The sequence below is a fragment of the Toxorhynchites rutilus genome, chromosome 2 (assembly GCF_029784135.1).
Source record: "Toxorhynchites rutilus septentrionalis strain SRP chromosome 2, ASM2978413v1, whole genome shotgun sequence".
In the NCBI taxonomy this organism is placed as follows: Eukaryota; Metazoa; Arthropoda; class Insecta; order Diptera; family Culicidae; genus Toxorhynchites; species Toxorhynchites rutilus.
The window spans coordinates 305627122-305649593 of NC_073745.1; the positions used below are offsets into that span (position 1 = coordinate 305627122).

The 22472-nt window shown below is 40.4% G+C and overlaps 1 protein-coding gene across 2 annotated transcripts; it reads left to right on the forward strand.

The window, feature by feature from the left end:
* Positions 1–1328: 1328 nt before the first annotated feature.
* On the forward strand, positions 1329–22468 carry LOC129770845 (U-scoloptoxin(05)-Sm1a). Of its 2 annotated transcripts, none has more exons than XM_055773971.1 (3): positions 1329–1856; positions 10228–10377; positions 22071–22468. In XM_055773971.1, exons 1-3 carry the CDS (start codon positions 1805–1807, stop codon positions 22280–22282), a joined length of 414 nt encoding a protein of 137 aa, XP_055629946.1. In that variant the 5' UTR covers positions 1329–1804; the 3' UTR covers positions 22283–22468. The 2 variants fall into 2 exon arrangements, with proteins under 2 accessions (XP_055629946.1, XP_055629945.1); XM_055773970.1 differs by lacking the exon at positions 10228–10377 and adding an exon at positions 9792–9953 and having other exon boundaries at positions 1343–1856.
* Positions 22469–22472: the final 4 nt, after the last annotated feature.

Consider the following 22472-nt stretch of genomic DNA (forward strand, 5'->3'; position numbering starts at 1 on the left):
ATCATCACAAACCGCTCTTGTGGTTCCTACATTAGACAAATTTGGCACAGAATGAATTGTTACTGAACTATTATTTTTTTCAATACCTTGCTGATCTTTTCCCTGATTCTCAATAGTAACATTTTCATTATTTTTATTTTCATCCAACACTCTTCTACTATCTTTTACGACGTTTTTCGGTGTATTTTTGTTCTTCGATGACTCACTGACTTGACAAGTTTCTTCGATTTTGCTGCTCCCGGATCTCACAGTTACATGGGATTGTGACCTCGTTTTCGTTCTCCCAGTCGTTCCAACGGATTGGCGCATGAATTCGTCTTCTCCAATGCATTGTAGGCAAAACCATACAACCTCCGCAATACTGTCGTCACCCCTAACGCACGAGAAATGAAACCACTTTCGGCAACGATCCCAGCGAACACTAGCATCGAAGCTGTCGTCCTGGTCGCAGCAAGGATAATTGTATCTCTCCATCAGGAAGAAATAAAATCTTTGAGTATTGTTTTGGTTGTGAAAAAACAATCCTTGAAGTACTGTTGTTTGAAGCACACAAAGCTAGAATTATATATCTATTTACTATAAGATTTATAAATTTCAATTTCCACTTACATTTTAGTTTTCTCTTTAATTTCTCGCTTCTATCTCAAAAGTATCCAATTATATTTTCAATTCTACAACTTAATTCAACCTTTTATTCGTCAATATCTTCTCGTTCTCAAAACGTAAACAAATATGTCATCTCCTAGTCTTGTACTTATCTCCTTTAACTATAGAGTGCGTTCACTGTATCTGATTGGTATCTTGCATACACTGAACGCTGGACGCAACATTCGCTATTTTTAGAGAAGTAAAAACCATTATTCTAAAAACAGATAGCAAACCTTTTAACTCTCATATGACACTACGACTTTATCTAAATAGAATGTTCGGAAAGCTTGTTTTCGAAATTCACAAGAAGGGAAAATGGTGGAGTACGCCTACGAGTTTGAGTCACTGTATATGCAACAACGTTCATGTCATGCGGAAAAAGTATAATTATTGATATTAGTTTTTCATGGATCTTAGCAAAATTATCATACAATGTGTAGTTACTATCAGTTCTAAAAAACTGTTGATAGATTTTCTATCAAAGAAGATTATATTTATTGGGTTAATTCATCCACTTCAGCCCACTGTCTGAGACGGATAAATCAATTCATGAATTTCATTCACAACAAATGAACCATCAAAGCATGCGTTCGCTCCGTGTGGCGCATACATGTGCGTTCGTTTGTGTGCATGACAATGGAAACAAAATAACGCAAATGAACAACAGTCTGGACGCGGGCCTCAATCGCGCCCGACGTGAAACACCGTAAGCATGAATGATGAATCAGTCTGCTGGTTTGTTTTGATCTGTTCGCATGTGTACGATATACGGTGCGTGGCTGGCGCTTGGCAAGTGTGAATGAAATGAAACGTCGGGCCGATAGTAGTTGTGTGAACTGATCGTATCCACGAAGGTGTACAAGCACCGTAGTTAGGAAGCAGACAAGTGATCATTGTCCGCCTAATTGCCTGCCAGTCGATTTGTTTTCATTTAGTTTGAAGTGAAATTGGATGAAAAAGTTTATATACTGATGAAAACTGTGATCACCTCCCGATGATTGTCCGAAACAAGTTGTTGGTGATACGAATACGGTGCCGAGAGTAACTTTAATCAAGGAAACAAAAGTTAGGCGTTCCAAAGCATTCCGAACACACCCTAATAACCTGCCATCATAGTCATCCGTAAGCTGTTGTAGGATTAAAGGAAGCAGAGAATATGAAGCATGTACTTGTAGGATTTATTTTATTCGTCACATACTTTACATCAGGTAAGTGTTGTTTGAGACGGTTAAATTCCGTTTTAAGCTCAGTTTTACGGAAAATTTGATAAATATAATGAACTTAAGCTTCATTGGATTACGTTTCCGTAGCAGTTGTACACATACATCCAAACTATTGAAACTAAACATACAATGATCGAATGATCAGTTGTCAAAACATAAAATGGAAACTTGAACTTTATACTTTGATTTATATGTCTGACCGTCAGGCTGCAGAAGAATGTTTTCATTAAAATTGAACATTCGGCCCCATGTTATTATTTGGTCACCATGGCAATTCCGCTACCCAAACCCAAACGATGCAGCTGTGAGTTGGCATTCGTCGGGGGGTTGTGCCGGTGCTTGGCGGTGTCCCACATGTCCTCGTATAATGTACAATACGATAGCTCACATGGGACCAAATCAAAACGCTACCAAATAGTGCGGATAAATTATCGCTTTATCGTTCGTAACTAACGAATTATAGTGCTAATTTAATAGCACCCTCATGTAAGATAATGTTATGCTAGCAAAGACCCATTATCTTGTGCTTTTCACGCAATGTGACACTTTCCACAATCTGCTCGATTGTTGCTTTTGTGGCGGGATTTTCCTTGCACATTATATTCAGGATGGTGTGAGGGTCTGATGGAAAAGTCTTCGATGCGGTGTAGTCCCAGAACCGTGGAAAGAATCGATAGTAATACCTATCCCGAAAGTGACAAACACTACTGATGCAAAGCTACACAGACCCATAAATATGTTGAGACTGCAAGAAAAACATTTAGAGCTGTGTGTAAAGAAGCAGTTGCTGGAATTCATCAACGGAAAAGGCATTTTGATTCCAGAACAATCAGGCTTCCGAAAGAATCATTCTAAGTACTGCGATAAACTTAATATTACGCAAATGAAGTCTAATATAGAGAATGGCAAATACACGGTAGCTGTGTTCTTGGATTTCAAATGAGCTTTTGAAACTGTTGATAGACGGAAGCTTTTTCAAGTATTACATAACATAGGAATTCATGGTGTGGTTTTGCATTGGTTTACAAGCTATTTGAATAATAAAAGTCAAAGAACTAGATTTGGAAATACTACATCGGATCGAAGACTAAATGATTTAGGTGTTCCTCGAGGTAGTGTGTTAGGTCCCTTGTTGTTTATTCTTATTCTAGTAGGTACACGCCAAGTGTTTCGATGTTGGATATGCTTCAATAATTGTCCGTACGACAAAGGACTGTCCGAAATTGCCTGATCTTTATTCATAAAATGAAATTCGGATTACTACCTGATTATTTGATGGAAGATATCGAATATGGAAGAGACGTGCACTCTCATAACACCAGGAGAGCAGCTGACTTTAGATTACAATATCTTCCAAAAACAACGACACAACGATCACTTTTCTATCGTGGACTACAAATTCACAACATATTACCTCAAGACGCTAAAGAAATGACAAATATCACACCATTCAGAAGGACAACAATTGGCTTCGTTAAATTGTTTTATGACTACTGACATGAATGTCACCGAAAGAGAACAACATGATAATTATATAATGACCACAGAATAGATTTCATAATTGACTAGATGTGATGGACTTAGAGTGATAGCCATACGCGGGAGTAGACGCAATGAGAAATATAGTACCGAAAAAAACCGACGACATCAAGTAATATAGGGTTGGGGAAAAAGAAATGTCGTATTTCTGATCGAAATTTGACGCTTTATCTAACATACTTAAAATTATCCAATTTAAGTCAAATTTGCGCCGCTTTGTTCGCAAACTTGTTACCATTTAGAAGGCAACTTCATTATCTCCCCCTTATAAAACCCCCCCTCCTTATTTGCAAAAAACTCAGACAGCTAGTTTTCGCAAGCCTCTTTTGAGGCCAACTTAGTATCACCAAGAACGTTTTGCGTGGACCGGAAGAGATGATAATCACTTGGAGCCAGGTCCGAACTATACGGTGGGTGCAATAGGGCATCTCATCCGAGCTCCCGTAGCTTCTGGCGGGTCATCAAAGATGTGTGAGGCCGAGCGTTGTCCTGGTGGAAAATAACACCATTCCTATTGATCATTTCTGGCCGCTTCTGGTCAATCGCCTGCTTCAAACGGTCAAGCTGCTCATAGTAGAGAACCTAGTTGAGGGTCTGGCCATAGTTGAGCAGCTCATAGTGGATGATCCCCTCCAATCCCACCAAACACACAGCAAAACCTTCAAGCCCGTCAATCCGGGTTTGGCGATGGTTTGGGCTGGCTCGCCGCGCTTCGACCACGACTTTTTTCGCTTTAGGTTGTCGTACGTGATCCACTTTTCATCACCAGTCACCATCTTCTTCAAAAATGGGTCGAGTTCGTTCCGTTTCATCAGTGCATCGCAGGCGTTTATTCGGTCTAAAAGATTTTTTTGCGTCAACTCGTGTGACCCATACATCCAGCTTTTTTTGGAATCCAATCTTCTGCAAATGGTTCCAAACGGTTTTATGGTCTATACCCAGTTCCTGGCCAATCGAGCGAGTGCTCACATGCCGGTCTTCTTGGATGATTTCAACGATTTTATCGGTTTCCACGACGATTGGCCTACCAGTACGGGGGGTATCTTCGACAGCCACTACACCAGAACGAAATAGATCAAACCAACACTGTGCTGTGCGAATCGTTACAGTATCGGGTCCATAAACTACACGAATTTTTTCGGCCGCCTTCGTTGCAGTTTTACCTCGCAGGTAGTAAAAACGTAAAATATGGCGAATTTCTTGCTCGGTGGACTCCATCTTTGACGCGCTTTAACTTGAGACTGAAAAGGACAATCACAACACTGTCAAAACGACACTTGTAGCACAGATTGTCGTCTTTAAATAGCCGTATAGTATGACCCGATGCGATGCGATAAGTTCAACACAAGATATGTTTAAGTATTGCCATATATTGACAATATACGACATTTCTTTTTCCCCAACCCAATATAACATTGAAAAACAAATTATCCACGAGATAATAAGTCCTTCCTACTCCAAAAGAAGCGTATGGGGTGGAGGTAGGACCCAAAAAAATGAAATGGCCTTTGGGACCTTCACAGTAAAAAAATAAATCCGATTCTTGAAATTTATGCTCAAAATTAGAGTTTTCAAAAGTAATATTCAAGCAACAAATGTGAAACAATAATGAATTGGTACATACAAGGTGTTAATTGGTACATACTAACAGCGAATTTTTTGTAGTAATAAACTTAGAAATTAGCCTTTTTGTAGAATTTTCTCCTTGACGAACTTGATTGCTTCTATCAATTGAATTTAAGCCCTCTAACCGTTCTAAAGTTCGATCTTTGACAGCACACTATTAGCGGTCTTATTTCCGCTGCAATTTTATTTTGAACATCTTAAAAAACCATGAATTTAACTTCATTCTATTCACACTAGCAGTTGAAGGCACATGTTGAAGAGAAATTGCAGCAGAAGTATAAGAAATACAGTGTGGCGTCGAAGGGGAAATTGTAAAGCGGTTAGAGAGCTTCAATTTGGTTGATATGAACCATGGGTGACCAAAGAGTAGTCCGCAGTCTACTGTCGTTATTTCTAGGCGCCCGCCAGCTGATCTAGGATAGCGTCTCTTTCAAATGCAATGTGTTGAATATCCTTTCGCCGTTTTTTTCCCACTTGTTTATTTATTTAGGCTCATAAGCATTTTAGCAGTAAAGAATAAACAATAATTTTGAAAAGCAACAAAAAATAAATGTTGGGAGAAAATTTAGCCTTTTAAAGAGGCGAATGAGCTGCAAAGCTTAAAGTGTATCAAAAACAAAAAGAAGAAAAAGAAAACTTTGCATTTGAAGAACACTCACCGGACGAGTCATGAGTAACGGGAATAAATGAGAACACGTTTGGTGAGAAAGATTTTATTTTAAATTTCAATTTTTTATTGCATTTTCACAAGTCTATACATGTGCGATTAAGATGTGAAAAATTTAGACAGATACTGGCATTTCACCTTAAATCTTCCTCGAGATTCTTGGTACCCTCGCCATCACGGTCTGAACCACATTGAAGTTCACTTTGAGTTGTTGAGCTGTGGTGGCTTTCCAACCACCTTCGTACATCGATTGGGACAGTTTGACCCAACATATAATTTATCGCGCGTGAGGTACGTTTAGGGGATTGTGTTATGGCCGGCCAGCCAATCCAGAGTGACATTTGCGTTATGGCATGAAACTAGGTCCATCCAGAACACATATATATGGTGCTTATTTTACAAAAGCAACCATTTTTGGCGAACAGTTCATCCAAGCATCTGAAAGACACGCTTTCGGAGAAAACTCAGTTTCGACAACGACCACAAAGAGGAGAACAAAACCACACACAGCTGTTTGTCTCTCTCTAGCGCTTGTAGCGGAAAACTTGACATGAATTTAGTCCCGTTGCTTAAGACTCACCCGTTATATATGATTCGACTAGTCCATAATGCGCTTGGTGACTTTTCAGGATGCAGTTTTCCAAATAATGACCAAATATGACAGTGCATATCGGTGCAGCCATCTAACCACAAATGAGTTCTATTCACTTCTTTCACGAGTTAAATTTTGTAAGTATGTAAATCTTTCCGCAAAATCTGCCATAGAGTGATTGGACCCAGCTCCGTTTGTTGAGCACTATGTCAATTGGGCTCATTTTGCTCTTTCTCGACACTACGCTCTACAGCAGCAATAGATTCTTCGTCTCTCCAATAAAGGGTCTCACATCAAATTGCATCACGGACAAAAACGATGTAGAAAATTACCCATTGGGTATTTCCTCTTGAAAATTTGGGTAGAAGTAGTTTAGAGTGTATTGTTCACACTGTATTTTTACTGCTGTCAGTTTTTCGAAAACTGGAAAAAATTGCGTCACCCGAAAAGCAACGTCGTGGATTGATTTTGCGCAAGCACCTGAAAACTAGTAAACGGTCTCAACATAGACATAGGAAAACAACCCTGAATCGTGCAATTGACGATGAGTCGTGTGATTAAACGTTAGTACGAAACTCTGAGCATCGAACGGAAGGAGAAATGCGTCCAGAATGGATGTGCTATCAGTGAGCAGGATCACAAGCGTATCGTGAAAGCGTATAAGCGGAATCTCAATACTTCGGTCAGTGATGTGGCCAAAAAAGTTAAATCTGTCCAAGCATTTCGATCAGAGAGCCAAGGACCGGGAGGAACTGCGTACGTACAAAGAGCAGAAGGCTCCAAATTGTGACGAACGGCAAAATATGGTGGGAAAGTCATGGGCCCGGAAACTGTAAATCCAGATGCTGACGAAGTCTCATTGTCTCATAATGGATGATGAGACTTCCGTCAAGGCAGACTTCTGGCAGCATTCGCGGCTACTGTTCTTGATCGCCCAGCACAAGTTTGATGTTCCGGAGGAAGTAAGGAAGCACAAACTCTCAAAGTTCGCCAAGAAATACATGATTTGACGAGCGCTCTTCTCATATGGCAATCAGAGTGCACCGTTCGTGACCACAGACTGTAAACAGGCAGATTTACCTCAAGGAGTGTCTACAGAAGCGTCTGCTTCTTCCGTTGAAGCAAGACGGGGGCCCTACGATCTTCTGGCTGGATTTAGCTTCGTGCCACTATTCAAAGGATGTCCTGGAGTGGTACGAAGCCAACTGAATCACTTTCGTACCCAAAAACATGAATGCTATTATGAAGCAGGTACTAAGGAAGCATCTCAAGGAGGTCATATCTGAGGAAGACATGAAGAAAAAAGTGGGTCTCCGTACAGAAGAAGCTGCAGCCAGATGTTGTGCAGAACCTTATCAGTGCAGTTAAGCGTGAGATACGAGCATACGGTTATGTTATTGAAGTTGAATGAAATAAATATGTTAAAAGCTGGGGTTATATTTCAATGTCTGAAAATTTGAAAAGGATCGGTCAACTAGGTAATTTGTTACATAGTTTTTGCAATTCGATATAGGACACCCCTTATGTGCAAAAGCTATACGATTTAATGTTTGCTGGGTCGGAATCAGCCGCAAGTTCATTTTGGGCTATTTCACCAAATGTACGACGTTGATCGTGCGGCTTCAATTTCAGCAAGAGTGTTCATGCTTCTTTGTTTTCAAGATGCCACGACGTCCCTACGTATGGTAAACTACAGAATAACCCTTTTGTTCGTGAGAGTATTCGTTTTCTCGATTGTCCAGTTGGACCGGACATCGGAGATAGTTTATATGAGGCTTCCATGGTTGTTTTATTAATAGCACAAATAGACCGATCCTCTTGTTGCAAGCAGCACAGAGCGTGTGTGTACAGAGAGAGGATGGATCACTGTGACTTGATTATTGGTGCGTGAATTTAGCTATAACAACACACAAAGATTGCCAATTGAGGGCCCTGAGTTTTGAACTCACCAGAGCTACAAAGAACCATATCGGTCGTAGCAGTGTCGCTCGAGTTTACACTACGCGACGCACGAGTGCAAAGGGTTGATTGCTCTGATAAACGATTCTGTCGTCCGGAAAACTGACGAAGAGCACGATTAGTTTTCGAACTGAACCATCACTTTTGTAAGAAAAAATGCCCAGTTTTTAGGCTTTTGAAACGACAAATCAAATTAAAAAAAAAAACAAGTAACAGCTGTCGAAATGGCGCGCATATTAAAACACGTTGCTAACTGAAAGTTCTAAACCTCTTGAAAAACACCCAATATTGAATTCATTTTGGAAGCATCCATTTTACATAGCAATTTTAACTTAATTTCTGAAAAAAAAACATTAAAACGAGTCGTTTGTATTAACAAACATATTCTATCAATCCATCTAATTCATGCTGCTTTAAAAATACTTTCAATTAATTAAGCATGGCGAAAGAAATATGTTCCACTCTCAATCTTATCAGAGGATTTCCACCTCATTGACGACGATGGCAATATTTACCCGAAATGGATGTTGGTAAAAAGTGTGCACTCCTCCACCGTTTTTTTCATCATTTTCCTTCCCACATTGTCTCTCATCTAACTCATTCAATTCATCCGACCGGCAGTGCTGAATTATCCTCACATATTTCATTCGTCGAATGAACAGCAACTTGAAGAAATATTTTCTATTGTTCAGTCGAAACTCGTTCGAGGCTCAACTGTAAAGCAGCAGCGAACTGAGCGATATTTGATTTCGACAACTTATTTCCATAAGCACTGAAGAAGCTCCCTAACTCAAACAGAAAGTTCAGCTCAAAGCATCAATCGCTTTGCCACTTCAGTGAAAGGACCAAAATTTCTCCGGCAAATATTATCCCTCTCAAAGAGTTGCAACTCAAACATGTAAGAATTTTTTTGTAGCTGTACTATTAGACGTCGGATTATTGGACTCTGAGTGGAAAATCGCGCCCATTAGGGTGGAACTTTTCGAGGCGTGTGTCACCCTTTTTATTTGCTCATTATTATTATTGTTAGAAAGCACACACAACGATGATTAAATTATTTTCCTCCCTTTCAATTCCACTTCCAACCGCAGAAGGAAAACCTACCCGATTCAGCCTTCGCTCCATTAGCGATCTTCAGCGCGACTCTTCCGCCGTTTTCATGCTCGTGACATACGCCCTCATTGCGCCCGCCCACCAGGTCGCAATCGTTATCCTTGGACGTTTCACCGCGCCTGCTTTTAGGCGGACAATTTTCTACGACCATCATCGTTATTATATTATTATGGATAAAAAAAAATCTTGAGAAGTGCTTTGCTGGATAGTCTAAGTAGCTACTTCGAGGACGAATCATAAGTGCCCCGGGTGGGGGGGGATGATCCTTTCATGTCAATCACACGCGCTATTAATAGTTGCTGGTGAAGTGGTGAATATTCCAAAATTGGTATGGTACAACTGCGCGTTTAAAAAATACTATTTCAGCGAATAAAGTTCATTATATTTTGTGTGTGTGTGTGCCTTTAACATTGTTCCCTTACAGCAATTGCAATTGAGTGCTACGTTTGCAATGCGTCCGATTCGAGTACCCCATTCCAGTGCAGTGAGTGGTTCGAGCGCTTCGATAGACCGGGCATCAAACCGCAGGACTGCTCCAACGTTTACGGGGCGAAGTATTGCATCAAGCATATCGGCCGCTTCGAAGGTATGCACCACTGACTACCATCTACGTATCGGAAATATAAGGGTTCGGTTATAACTCTTCGCAACGTTCGGAAGCTACCGCATGACGCTCGATAAGGATCATTTAACCACACACACCGGAATGGGTCAACAAGTTAACACGCAGCACGAGCTTAACACAAATGTAGAAACGCTAACCGCAGAAAGCTACTTCTTGGAATCATATCACATCGCATGATTAACTCTAATAACTAACCCTTGGTTACTTTTATCTGTTGTTTTTTTTCGCTCTGCAGCGCTAGGAATTTTGTGCTACCAATGCTCTTCGGCGCATTCGATGTACTGTTCCGATATGCTGGTGGCGGATGAGGCCTCTCCCTTCAAGCCGGAACCGTGCGATCACGTGTTCGAGGCGGCCTATTGCGTCAAATCGACTGCGATGCACGGTGATGATCAAAAGCGTTATTCGTGTTTTGTTTTCTGGTTTTGCTTGTGTGTAGAAACTATTGTTAGCTTCGTGTGTTTTGCTTTTTCCTTTTTTACTCTTAAATTAGTAGCTTTTTATGCTTTAGAGTTGTTGAACATATGTTTTGTTCTGTTCTTTGTTTTTAAGAGACTTTAAACTTTGCCGTTCATTCGCCTCTATGTTGACCATAGATAGATAAAAGCAACAATTTCAGCTATAGCTGTTGCAATGCGGGATCTAGCAGATCCAATAAGTATTTTGCTTATGGGTATCCAATCTTAATTTCGATTGGAATAGTCGTTGTTCACAACTATGACTAGTGCAAGCTTACACTCATACAGTAGGGGAAAAGCGGTTAAAATGAACACCCTAAGGAATATGCCCATTTCCTCCGTCCACATACTGCTATCATTTCCGTTCTTCGAAGAATATTATAGCCTCACTAACTGTTGTTCAAGATATCAAACGGTTATATAGTATATTTTTCATTAAAAGAAAATAAGATGTAAAATCGAGCATTTTTTATCGTGCGGTTCAAATGATCACATGGGGGTGGTAAAATGAACAATTACGCATATCATGCTAAATGGGATAGATTTATGCGTTGTTCCTTATCTAAATTTGTTTAAATCATTGTTGAAATAGTAGGTACATGTATGAATCAAGCTGAGCCTATTCACCTAGAGTAGTAATTAGAATTTACTCATACGTGTGAAAAAGTAAGAAACACATATTGAGGTTTGGTTTTGGTCGAGGTGGCATATTTTTTCAGAGTCAGAGCCACAAAAGGAACCCCTTGAAAAGCAACATTTGATGAGGTAGATAAGCTTTGGAAAACATGACATTGTTAGTCGTTATCCTGTGGTGGCTCATTTTGCCCCAAACAACAAAGTAATTCCGAATGCGAATTAATCACTGAAACCAAACAAAATATCTGTTCACCTCTCATTGGATATGTGAACAGTTGTCCAAACTGATGATTTGTCGAAGATATCAGGTCGAATAATTTAAATTTCACGGGAAATTCCTTAAATACGATGCGTACAAAATTATATCAAAATGGCTACCGTGAGAGAAATTTCTGTTTTATTTATTATTTTTACATTTGACAGTTTCATGCATAACAGGGTGTCCTAAACAGCTTAAAATGTTCTAAGAATAGGATAATGAAGAAGTATCAATTTATTTATAGCTAAATTATCGAAGTTTGAGCACTTATTCATCTTACCTGTTCATTTTAACCTCATTTCACCTATATAGTAAATCGTTTTACAATACGTTTCGCTTTGGCTCCGTGAGAATTCGATAAATATGCAAGTCCAAAAAGGAAGACGTGCACAAGATCTATCAACAGGTTGGTCATCCCGTAGAACATTCACTCCTACACTTACATCGTCCATCCTAGAAGTCCATTCACGAAAGCATAGCTATTCAAATTGATTTAAGAGCTGGATTGTTGAATACATCTTTTTTTTATAGAGGTGAGGAACGCTCTACTAGCATTATCTGGGAAGGGTTAACTCAGACGTCGAGTGGGACTCTCACCCACTAAAACCAAGCCCTCTACTCGTTGCCTCATTCCCTCTGGGATCACATCTAGGCGACTACTTCAGGGGGCGGCTGTGCTCATGCACTTCACGAGTTTTCCACGCTTACTAGCGTTGATCTTTCCCTTTTTCTCTATATATCACATTCACCTTCCATTGTCCTCCGCAATTCATTGCACAAGCTTCCGTTTACTCGTGGGGTATACATCGGTTCAATGATGACGTCCTCCTTGACGCTAACAGTGTTGCTTCATCCATACATTGCCAGACTGGCATGCTGTTGTTTTCCGCGCCGGTATCCGTTTACCCGTCGAGACGTGTACCGATTAGGAATTGCCCTTCAACTTGACGCGCAACCCGTCAAGGCCACCCTCGCGGGGTTTCTCACCTGACGAGACGTGAACCGATTAGGAAGCGCCTTCAAACTAGACGCGCGCCCCGTCACAGCCACCCTCGCAGGATTTCTTTTCCCAACGAAGCGCCGATTAGGAATTGCCCTCCAACATGACGCGCACTCCGTCACAGCTACTTTCGTAGGGTACCATCCAATGTAACAGCCATCGCCGTTGTTCGCCTTGCACAGTCCGTCGTTGTCAGCACGTTGATCGACTCTCCACTTTCGCTGCAGCTCATGTGTGATTGTGTGATACATATCCTCCACAATATTCCCGGCATGAAGTGTAGGCAGTCCCTCTTGCCTTTCGGTGAACCTGGGACAGACAAAAACGTCGTGCTCCGGTGTTTCCTCCATATCTCCACACTCCGGACAGAGTGGTGAAACTGCGTGCCCGAACCGATGTAGATATTGCCTGAAGCAGCCACGTCCAGACAGAAACTGCGTCAAGTAGAAGTTAAACTCAACGTGCTTCCTGTTCAACCAGGTCGATAGTACCGGTATCAGCCTGTACGTCCATCTACGGTTTTCTGCCGTATCCCATTCCTGTTGCCATCAATTTCCGGATACCTCTGGTTTCCCGCTGCTTGTAGCACTCACTGTCTTCCGCCAGAGTGATGCAGATGGGAATCATTCCGGCGATTACACACACAGCTTCTGTCGAAGTGGTCCTATAAGCGCATACGACTCGCATGGCCATGAGTCGGAATGTGCTGTTCAGCTTCCTCCGATTTCGGTGGATTTCCAGAGCCGCCAACCAGGCAGGGCCATCGTACCTCAGTATCGACGCAGATACGTTACCAAGAGGCGCCTCTTGCTTCTGCTTGGTCCAAAGCTATTTGGCATGATCCCCGCCACCGCGTTGATGGCCTTTACCGCCTTCCCGCCTGCATAGTCGACGTGCTGGTTGAAGTTTAGCCGGTCGTCGATCATAACTCAGAGGTATTTCACTGCCCGCCTCGAAGCGATGGTATGTCCTACAACCGAGACTTCTGCCCGCTGCACTGCTTTCCGATTGCTCACTAACAGTAACACTCGGTTTTGTGGTGTGCCATCTGGAGCTTTACACTGTCCATCTAGCTACCGATCGTGTCTACTGCCTCCGTCGCAAACATTTTCACTTCCTGGAGCGTCTCGCCGATTACCGTTGTTACTATGTCGTCCGCGAAGCCCACGATCTTCACACCTTTGGGTAACTTCAGCCTTACTACACCGTCGTACATCGCGTTGGAAAGGATGGAACCTTGTGGAACGCCCGCCGAGATGTTCTTCAGTATCTGTCGCCTGTCTGTGTTGTATACCAGAATCCGATTCTGGATGTAACTCCTCAATATCCTGTACAGGTAGCCAGGGACCTTCAATCTGTGTAGCACCTCGGCGATAGCCTCCCAACTGGCACTACTGAGAACGTTCTTCACATCGATCAAAATCACCGCGCAGTAACGATCACCTACTCGTTTTTGTTTACCGACCGAACTGTATTTTCGACAATCCGTGATCACCCTCCGTGCATTTCACCAGACTGTTGAAAATAACCCTCTCCAAGATCTTTCCTGAAGTATCCAGCAAATGAATAGGCCTATACGATGCTGGATCTCCAGGTGGCTTTTCTGGTTTCAGGAGCAGCACCAACTCTTGGATATTCATTTTTGCAGGGAAGAGACCGTCATCCAGACGTTTCAGCAGCACCATCCTGAACAAGTCGGGAAAAGCAAAGTTTGCCGATTTTAAGGCCACATGGGGGATTCCGTCGGGGCCAGGTGCTTTTTTCATCATTAAACGTTTTGCCACCACGATGAGTTCTTCGTTGGTGACTTGTGCGTTCTCGGCCTCGTCCTCACCGTGCAGTGTGGGTGGCCACGTCAATGAGTCGTGCTGCGGAAAGAGTCCATTCACGATGACCTCGAGTTTTTTCGGACACAGTTCCGTGGGAGTCGTTGAACAACGGAGTTTCGCCATTGCGATTCGATTTGCTCCAACCCAAGAATTTGCGTCGACGTCTCGACACAGCCCATATAGCAGTTTGATTTGTTCCTACGTATCTTAAATTTCAAGGCGGCTCTGGTCGCTCGAAGCAACGCCCGGTGCTTCTCTCTTTCTGCATCGGTTCGTACCCTCTGGACTCTTCTTCTGGCTCGTAGACAGTTAGCGCGGAGGATGCTGAGTGTCCCGTTCCACCAGTAAGCTGGATGTCGTTTATTCGTCGGATCCAACCTTCTTGGCATCGCTGTGTCGCATGTCCTCAGCAATGATCTTGTGAGCTCGTCGGCGCTCAGACTAGGAGTTCTGCTGTCTATGCGTAGTGCTCCGACGAGAAGTCCTTGTCAAAAACATTTTTCCTCCACTTACAATTACCACCGAAGGATTCCGTTGACCGACACTATACATAATTGCCTGGTGGTCGCTATGTCTCCACTTCGTGTTTGCCTCCAATGACGGACTGCAGAAAGTTACATCGATGATGGATTCGCGACTGTCCTTTCGTAAGGTGCCTACGTTCAGAAGTGTGACGCCTAGTTTTGCGAAGGCTTCTAGTAGACTGCTTCCCCGTTCCTCAGTCCAAGCGTGGAAGTCTCCTCCAAGGATGACCGGGTTTCGGCCGATGAACTTATCTGTGAGTATGTCTAGCATCCCGCGAAACTGCTCCGCTGACCATCTTGGGGCTGCATAGCAACTACACATGAAAATTCAGTTGATTTTGAAGTCGGTTGTAGGATTTAATAACTATCTTCATTTAAAAGACTGGGCATTTGAACTTTGTTATTGTGTTCAGGCGCGAAACATTCAAAAAACTAAAATTCAAGTGTTTCATAACTATAGAACCAGATGGGAAAACTTGAATTACAATGAATTACAATAACATTCTCATTCGTAGGACATCTTTAGTTCTCAATCAGTTCGAATCGGTTATTTATTCGAGGTGGTTTCGACCAAGCGACGCCATGTTGTACTGTGTATTACAAGTAAAGGGTATTTCAATATGGACACTACAAAAGTAGACCGATAGGGACAGCAAACGACACCATATTTTTCCCGTTCTCTTGACATTTCTCTTCAGTAAGGTTTGCCATGTGTAAAATGAAAACCAAACACAGAACATGCAGAAAAAATGAAATATTCCGAATTCTTATATTTCTTACTGAATCGGAAAGATGCTGGCATCAATTGATAGGGAATATTTCTACGCTTCTATCACAATTAAAAAAAATGTTATTTTTCATTAGATAAGCAACTGAAAAACTGTAAAATGTTAAGCGTTATCTAAACACCTTAATTGCCTCGATTTGATTGGCTCGATTTATGCTTTCCCTAACACAGCCATCAAAACCAATCAGCCTTGGGGGCTTTCGTTCTCACCGAAATGTGTCACCTAACACAGACTTCAAAACCAAGCAGCGTTGGAGAAATCGGCATTGCAAATACGTGAAAGCCGGGGGTATTTTTGTTCCGACTGAAATGTGTTTGCCTAACACAGACTTCAAAACCAAGATGTCTGGGGAAATCGGCTTTGCAAATAAATGCAAACTGCGAGTATTTTTGTACTCGCTTGCCTTTGTGCAAACTAGAATATGTTGCCTTAACACTTAATGGGAAAATCCTGCAGACACTAGAGGTGAATGAACTTTCAGGTTTAAATCCTCTATAGTATAAAAAGTAGAAGTTGAAGTTGTTGATTCATGCAAGCCGGGGGTATTTCTGCACCCGCATGTTTTTTTGGCACTTCGAAAAGTGTTTTCTTAACACGGATTACAAAAGCGGGTACGAACACAACGCTTTGGCTCGGTTATTCAAGATTGCATTGAAGGATATGCCTTCATATCTTCTGCTCACTGAATTTCTACGCATACCATTGAAAGATTAGGCAAAATATTGATAACCACTTGCTGCGATAACGCCTATTGATTAAACAATATGCGTTTGACGTACATGTCAAAATCGAAATTGAATGCTTAAAGTTCATCAAATCAAGCAAATTCGCGGTTCGAGAAGTACGTACACTTGAGAGATGCAAACTTCAGAAGGAAACACACATTATGTTCTGGGCAGTGTCTTAGAATATCAACAAATATTCACGAGTAACGAATACGATTTTATTTCAGTGTAAATGACTTTTTTTCAGCTCGAAACACACTGCCCTCATAATATTGATGACAATAACAAACGAGTTCATTTTATTCATATCGCTGATGCATGAACAAATTTGCTATAATGAATGAATGCGGCATTGAGTGGGGTTCATAACTTCGCTGTTATTTATACTTTGAATATCAAAAGCAACAAATTGATATTTCTCACATTCGAAACGATATTCGTTCTGGCATTGATTTTGAGCCAAAATTCCAAATATAATAAATAAAATTAGTCAGGCGAGTTATTGACAGGATCATTTAGAGAACAAAAACGCCAGAACTCGATGAAACGATCTTTGCAAGAAATCGCGCAGAATTTTGTTTGGTGAGACGGTAACAACGGCATCGCGAACGATCCCTAAACACATCGGTATTGCAATTGAATAACAATTGCTCCTAGACTCGATGGTCAAATGGATTACAACATATCATAATCTTCTTGTTGCTTGCATTGATTTGGAAGGACTTAAGCATCAGTACAATTCGACCTACATAAAATCTAGCCGCACACAGCTACCTCTGGTTAAAAGTAAACAACAGCTGATATTCATTTGGCTAAAATGAAATTCTGTTCTGGCATTCTGAATAATCAAGATGAAAATGACATTGGGTGGAAAAATAAACATCAAAACATATTGATGAACAAAAGTTCATTTGCTCATATTCACTGGTTGCTTGGATCTGTCATTTTGATTTTCGTTTGGAGTATATAGGTTTTCGATGCAACCTAGCCCGAAAATATAAGCTTTTGAGTTAAGCGAAGATGATTTTTTTCAACACTGGTTCTGGGCATCATACCAAACGTAAAAGGACTGTCAATAAATTTACTCGTAACGAAGAACATAATCTATCACAATACATGAATTGACCTTACACGGCATTATACAATCTTTTTACTCAAAGAGCAAATATATTGAATTCAATTGAATTCGGAAATTGTTTCAGTCAATCAAAAATTTAATCAATACAAACAAATGATTACTAAGCTAAGATAGTCCCACGTCCACTTTGCGGTTATATCATAGAAATAAAGTGCGATTCACATACAACATCCAAGTCACGTTCACGTCACGTCACGTTACGTCAATTATTCTCCCATACAATTCTTATGAAAACATTCACATACACCGGCAACGGAAACTTCGATTTGCCGTTGCTGGTGTATGAGAATGCTTCCATAAGAATTGCATGGGAGAATAATTGACGCAACGTGAACGTAACGTGGACGTTGTATGTGAATCGCACTTAATCCAACAATTTTTATTTAAAAAAAAACTTTTGTAGCGCTCCTTTCCTTTAGTATGAGTGATTTGAAGAGCTTCAACGAGCAGTATCTTCTGCATAGAACGAGATACACAATACAAAAACGCGCAGCTTGATCGAAACCACCCCGAATGGGTTAGTTGAAATGATTGAGAATTAAAGATGACCTACGAATTAGAAACTTATTATAATTCATGTGAAATTTACGTTAATTTTGTAAAGTAGTGAGAGTTTTTCCATCTGATTCTATAGTTATGAAACACTTGAATTTTTGTTTTTTTGTATGTTTCGCACCTGAACACAACAATAGAGTTCAAATGGTCAGTCTTATGAATGAAGATAATTATTGTATTCTACACTATATACTTCAATTCAACCGACTTCTTACTTGGAGTGATTCTATAGATATGAAACGCAGTGTATTAGGTTCACGATAAACGATTCCAGTTCGTTGCCTGGCTTGTAACCAGCAGGAAATTGTGAGGGTACCCGTGTACTTTTCAATCTTGCTGATGGATTTTGCAAGTGTGCATGCACAATGACATTCAAATGATTTTATCCTGTTGACCTATTTATATGTTTGTCTGTAGCACTGTCCCACATTAAGGGGGTATTCTAGTGTAGAGACACGAATTTCGGACTTTTTTTCGAGCTCAGTAGAATTAAACAAAGATTATTTTTACGTTCATTATATAATTATTTGTTCATCTATCTTTTAACAATAGAACAAAAATTGAACGGAGAAAAAAAATCATAACTAGAATAGTTCAAAGTTGATGAAGTGAGAGGGTTAAAAAGTTGTGCCATGGCGTACACGATTCCAGCCCTGCTGGCTATCAGAAACAAAAAAATCGAACAGATTCTGAATCATTAAAGATGCCGCTATCGCATGAACCTCGGACAAGTGAAAAATATCTTTTTGACAAAATGGGGGCCCTTTGAAAAACGAAATGCGGTTTAAAAATAGTAAAACTTATAAAATATATATCATTTTTAGAGGTTCATGCGATAGAGAGATGCCTGCATATTGTATCCATATAAATTCGACATGAATCGGTTCAGTAGAACTTGAGATATCGTGTACGCCAGTTTGAAAAAACTAGTTTCGAGAAAAACGCGTTTGAAGTTCATTGTTGTGGTCGTACCAGGTTAGATCCTGCTTCACTAAATAGGCTCTAACTCGGTAAATAATAGGATTTTCGAAAAGTCATTTCTAGGGTGTATTCTTAAATGCCTAAACTACAGAAATATAAAAGAAAAACAAATTTGATTTTGTTCAAATTTCTAGACTAGAATACTGCCTTAATAGAAATTTGACCCCTTCCTATTGATCGATTGATCTGAAATTTGGAACACACTTTTATATTCTAAAACTCTTTATGCCATGATCTTGAAAATCCAACATGGCGGCCGCTACAAAATGGTGGACTACATATTTTCTCAAAACCGCATTAGTAGTTTCATCATAATGCCTCACGATTTTATTTTAGTCTCATCAATGCCCTAGATTAATAATGGAAAGGGGGGCGATGTGGAGGTGATCTGGCGTAATGGTAACATCCATACCTCTCACGTTAAAGGTCACGAGTTCAATTCTCACTCCCGACCAGCGTTGCCAATGTTCCAGTTTAAACTGGATTCTTCCAATTTTTTTTTGCTTGATCCAGTCAAACAGTTGAATCCTAAAATCTTCCAGTTTTTGGAAATATTATCCAGTTTTATTCAGTTTTTTTATGTGTGCTTCAGTTTTACTCATTTCATGTAAAATAAATTTACAATGTATTATTATTATCTCTCCCATGGTTTATTGAATAGGGGCTTTAGATTCTGGACTACTCAGCTTGTTTACCAGATCAAAACCCTATCAAGAACTTATGAGGAGTGATTGTACGAATAGTAGATGCAGCTTACAAGCAGTATGAAAGGTTTGAAGAGCTTAAATGAGCAGTGTCCTCTGCGTAGAACGAGATACACATTGGTCAAAACCACCCCGAATGGGTTATTTGAACTGATTTAGAACTAAAGATGACCTAAGAATCAAAAACATATTTTAATTCATGTGAAATTGACGTTAATTTTGTAAAGGAGTGAGAGTTCTTCCATCTGGTTCTATAGCTATGAAACACTGGAATTTTACTTTTTTGATTGTTTCGCGCCTGGACACAACAATGAAGTTTGAATGTCCAGTCTTTTAAATGAAGATAGTTATTCTATCCTACACTATATACTTCAATTCAACTGACTTCTTACATATCTCTGGAAACTCAGAAAAAATTAGTGGTTCTATAGTTGTGAAACGCAGTGTATAGTGCTTATTTTTCAAGTATGCAAACTATGATTTGTTTCCTGAAATAGTTTCTCGAGGAAAAGAAAATACTTAAGGATATTGGGCTTGAACAAGCCTGATATAAAAAGTAAAATTCAAAAGAATAAAACCTTTTTGGTTTTTTGGTATTCAAAAGATTTGAAGCTTCGATGAAGATTCTGTTTCTTAAGCATTGAAGTGGGTGAAAAAAATACTTTTAGATAAATCAAAACCGATCTTCTTAACATAAAACGGTTTCACAATATCCAGTTGTCTTCCAGTTTTTTCAAAGAGCAATCTTCCAGTTTTTTGAAAAATATTGTTGGCAACCCTGCTCTCGACATTCTTCCAAAAATGGAAGTAAGAGTGACGAACCAGCCAAAATGTGTTTTTTTTCCTTGTTGGGTGTGAACCACTGCGTCCATTAGTTTGAACTATTGTGGTATGCCCCATTTTTTGTACTACGCTTCAAGCTTATCTACTGCTTATTGATGAAGAAGTAGACTGAAAGCTATAGCGAGATAGGTGCCAATCAGGAATAATCTGTTTGATAAAATTTATAGTCCTGATCGGCGACACAGACCAAACTTCCTTGGGCTCCAGAATAGCCTTATCAAGGTGTTGAAGTCTGCGTCTTGTTAGTGCTCCGCATTTGCAGAGTAAATGTTCGGAGGTTTCGCTTTCGGCATTACAAAAGCGACAAATATCATCTTGCACTAAACCTATGTTTTTGAGATGGTATTTACTCGGACAGTGTCCTGTTATAAGACCAGTGAATGTGCTGAAGTCTTTCTTATTAAGACTCAGCAATTGTTGAGTAATTTTAATACTCGGCGGCCATTCATTTGGCCATTACTTTCCGGTCTTCCCATTTCTTCAGCTCACTCTTCAACACACATTCAGAAATTCCACAGAATGGTTCTGGACCAGTGAAGGGTGAGCTTGAGCCGCGTCTTGCGAGTTCATCTGCTTGTTCATTTCCCTCTATACCGCAATGGCCAGGAATCCAGTACAGTTGTACCGAACTTCTCAGACACAGTTGTCGTAAAAGGCAAATGCATTCCCAGACAATTTTTGAATAGCACTTGAAAGCATTGAGGGCTTTAAGTGCTGCTTGACTGTCTGAGAAGATGCAAATGTTAGCATGTCTATAATTTCTTTTAAGGCAGACATTTATACATTCTATTATTGCAGCTACTTCTGCCTGGAAAACTGTTGGCCAGTTCCCCACAGCTACAGAAATTTTTATTCTGGGACCATACACTCCAGCACCTGTTCTGTTACCCATTTTCGACCCATCGGTATAGAACAGGATTGAACCATTACGAACATCGGGACCACCCTCATCCCATACTGAACGAGAAAGTTCGATCACTCTGTATGGAATGTCATAATTGGTCCTTGGTTCCATCCAATCGCTGTTCATCTCTGAGGTTGGTCCAACGGGTAAGAGATTCAGGATGCTCAAGTGACCAGTTTTGTCCCCGTCTAATATTTTTTATATCTTTTTAGCTTTAGAGCGCTTCTATTAGCCTCCAGCTGAACATGTTGACCCAAAGGTAAAAATGTGTTGAAGTCACTATAATATAAAAAAAAGGAGGGGCGGCGGTGAGAACTGTTAACCGCTACTTGCTTAATTATTTATAAGCCTTCAGTACATTATTCGTATTATTATATTATTAGAATAAATGAACCTAATTAAATAAATAAAGGAAAACATAGAAAACATAGTTTACATAGAATAAAACACTATCAAATATTTCAAATTTGACGGAAAAGTAGGTGTTCCATTTTCTAAATGATCGAAAGTTTGTACTGTCTTTTTGTTTTGAAGGATCAGAAAGGTAAGAGTGGAGTAGAAGCTATTCTCTAATCATATTAACATACATCACACATATCTGATGAATGGTTTGCATGCTTCCCTAACACCTCGCGCACTTAGTATATTCATGGTCAGCAGATATACTTCCAATAACTCCAGTATTCTTCACGCTGTCGCCGAGATTTAATCGTATTTTTTCTGCTGTTCAACAGGTGGCATCGGAGCCAAGCGGTACTGTTCCTCGCGCGATCTGGGAAATTACTGCAACTACGTGCGCAATCCCGGCGATAAAATCGAATATCGATCGTGCATCTTTACCTGTGACACCGATGGATGCAACGGTGCTCCCGCGTTCCAAGTCTCGCTGAGCATAGTGCTGGCCGCATTGATCACCGGCGTGGGGCGACGGCTGGTGGGACAATAGTGGCCACCATTGCCTGCCGAGTGCCATTTGGATTCTTAGGGTATTCTCATCGTCTCTTAAGTTGAAGTTTTTTTTACGTATGGATATTAGTAACATTCCATTAAGGTTTTCCGTTGAACACAAACCGTCCTGATAAGTTAGTTAAAACATTTTACGGGAGACAATAAAATATGTGAAAACTAAAAACATG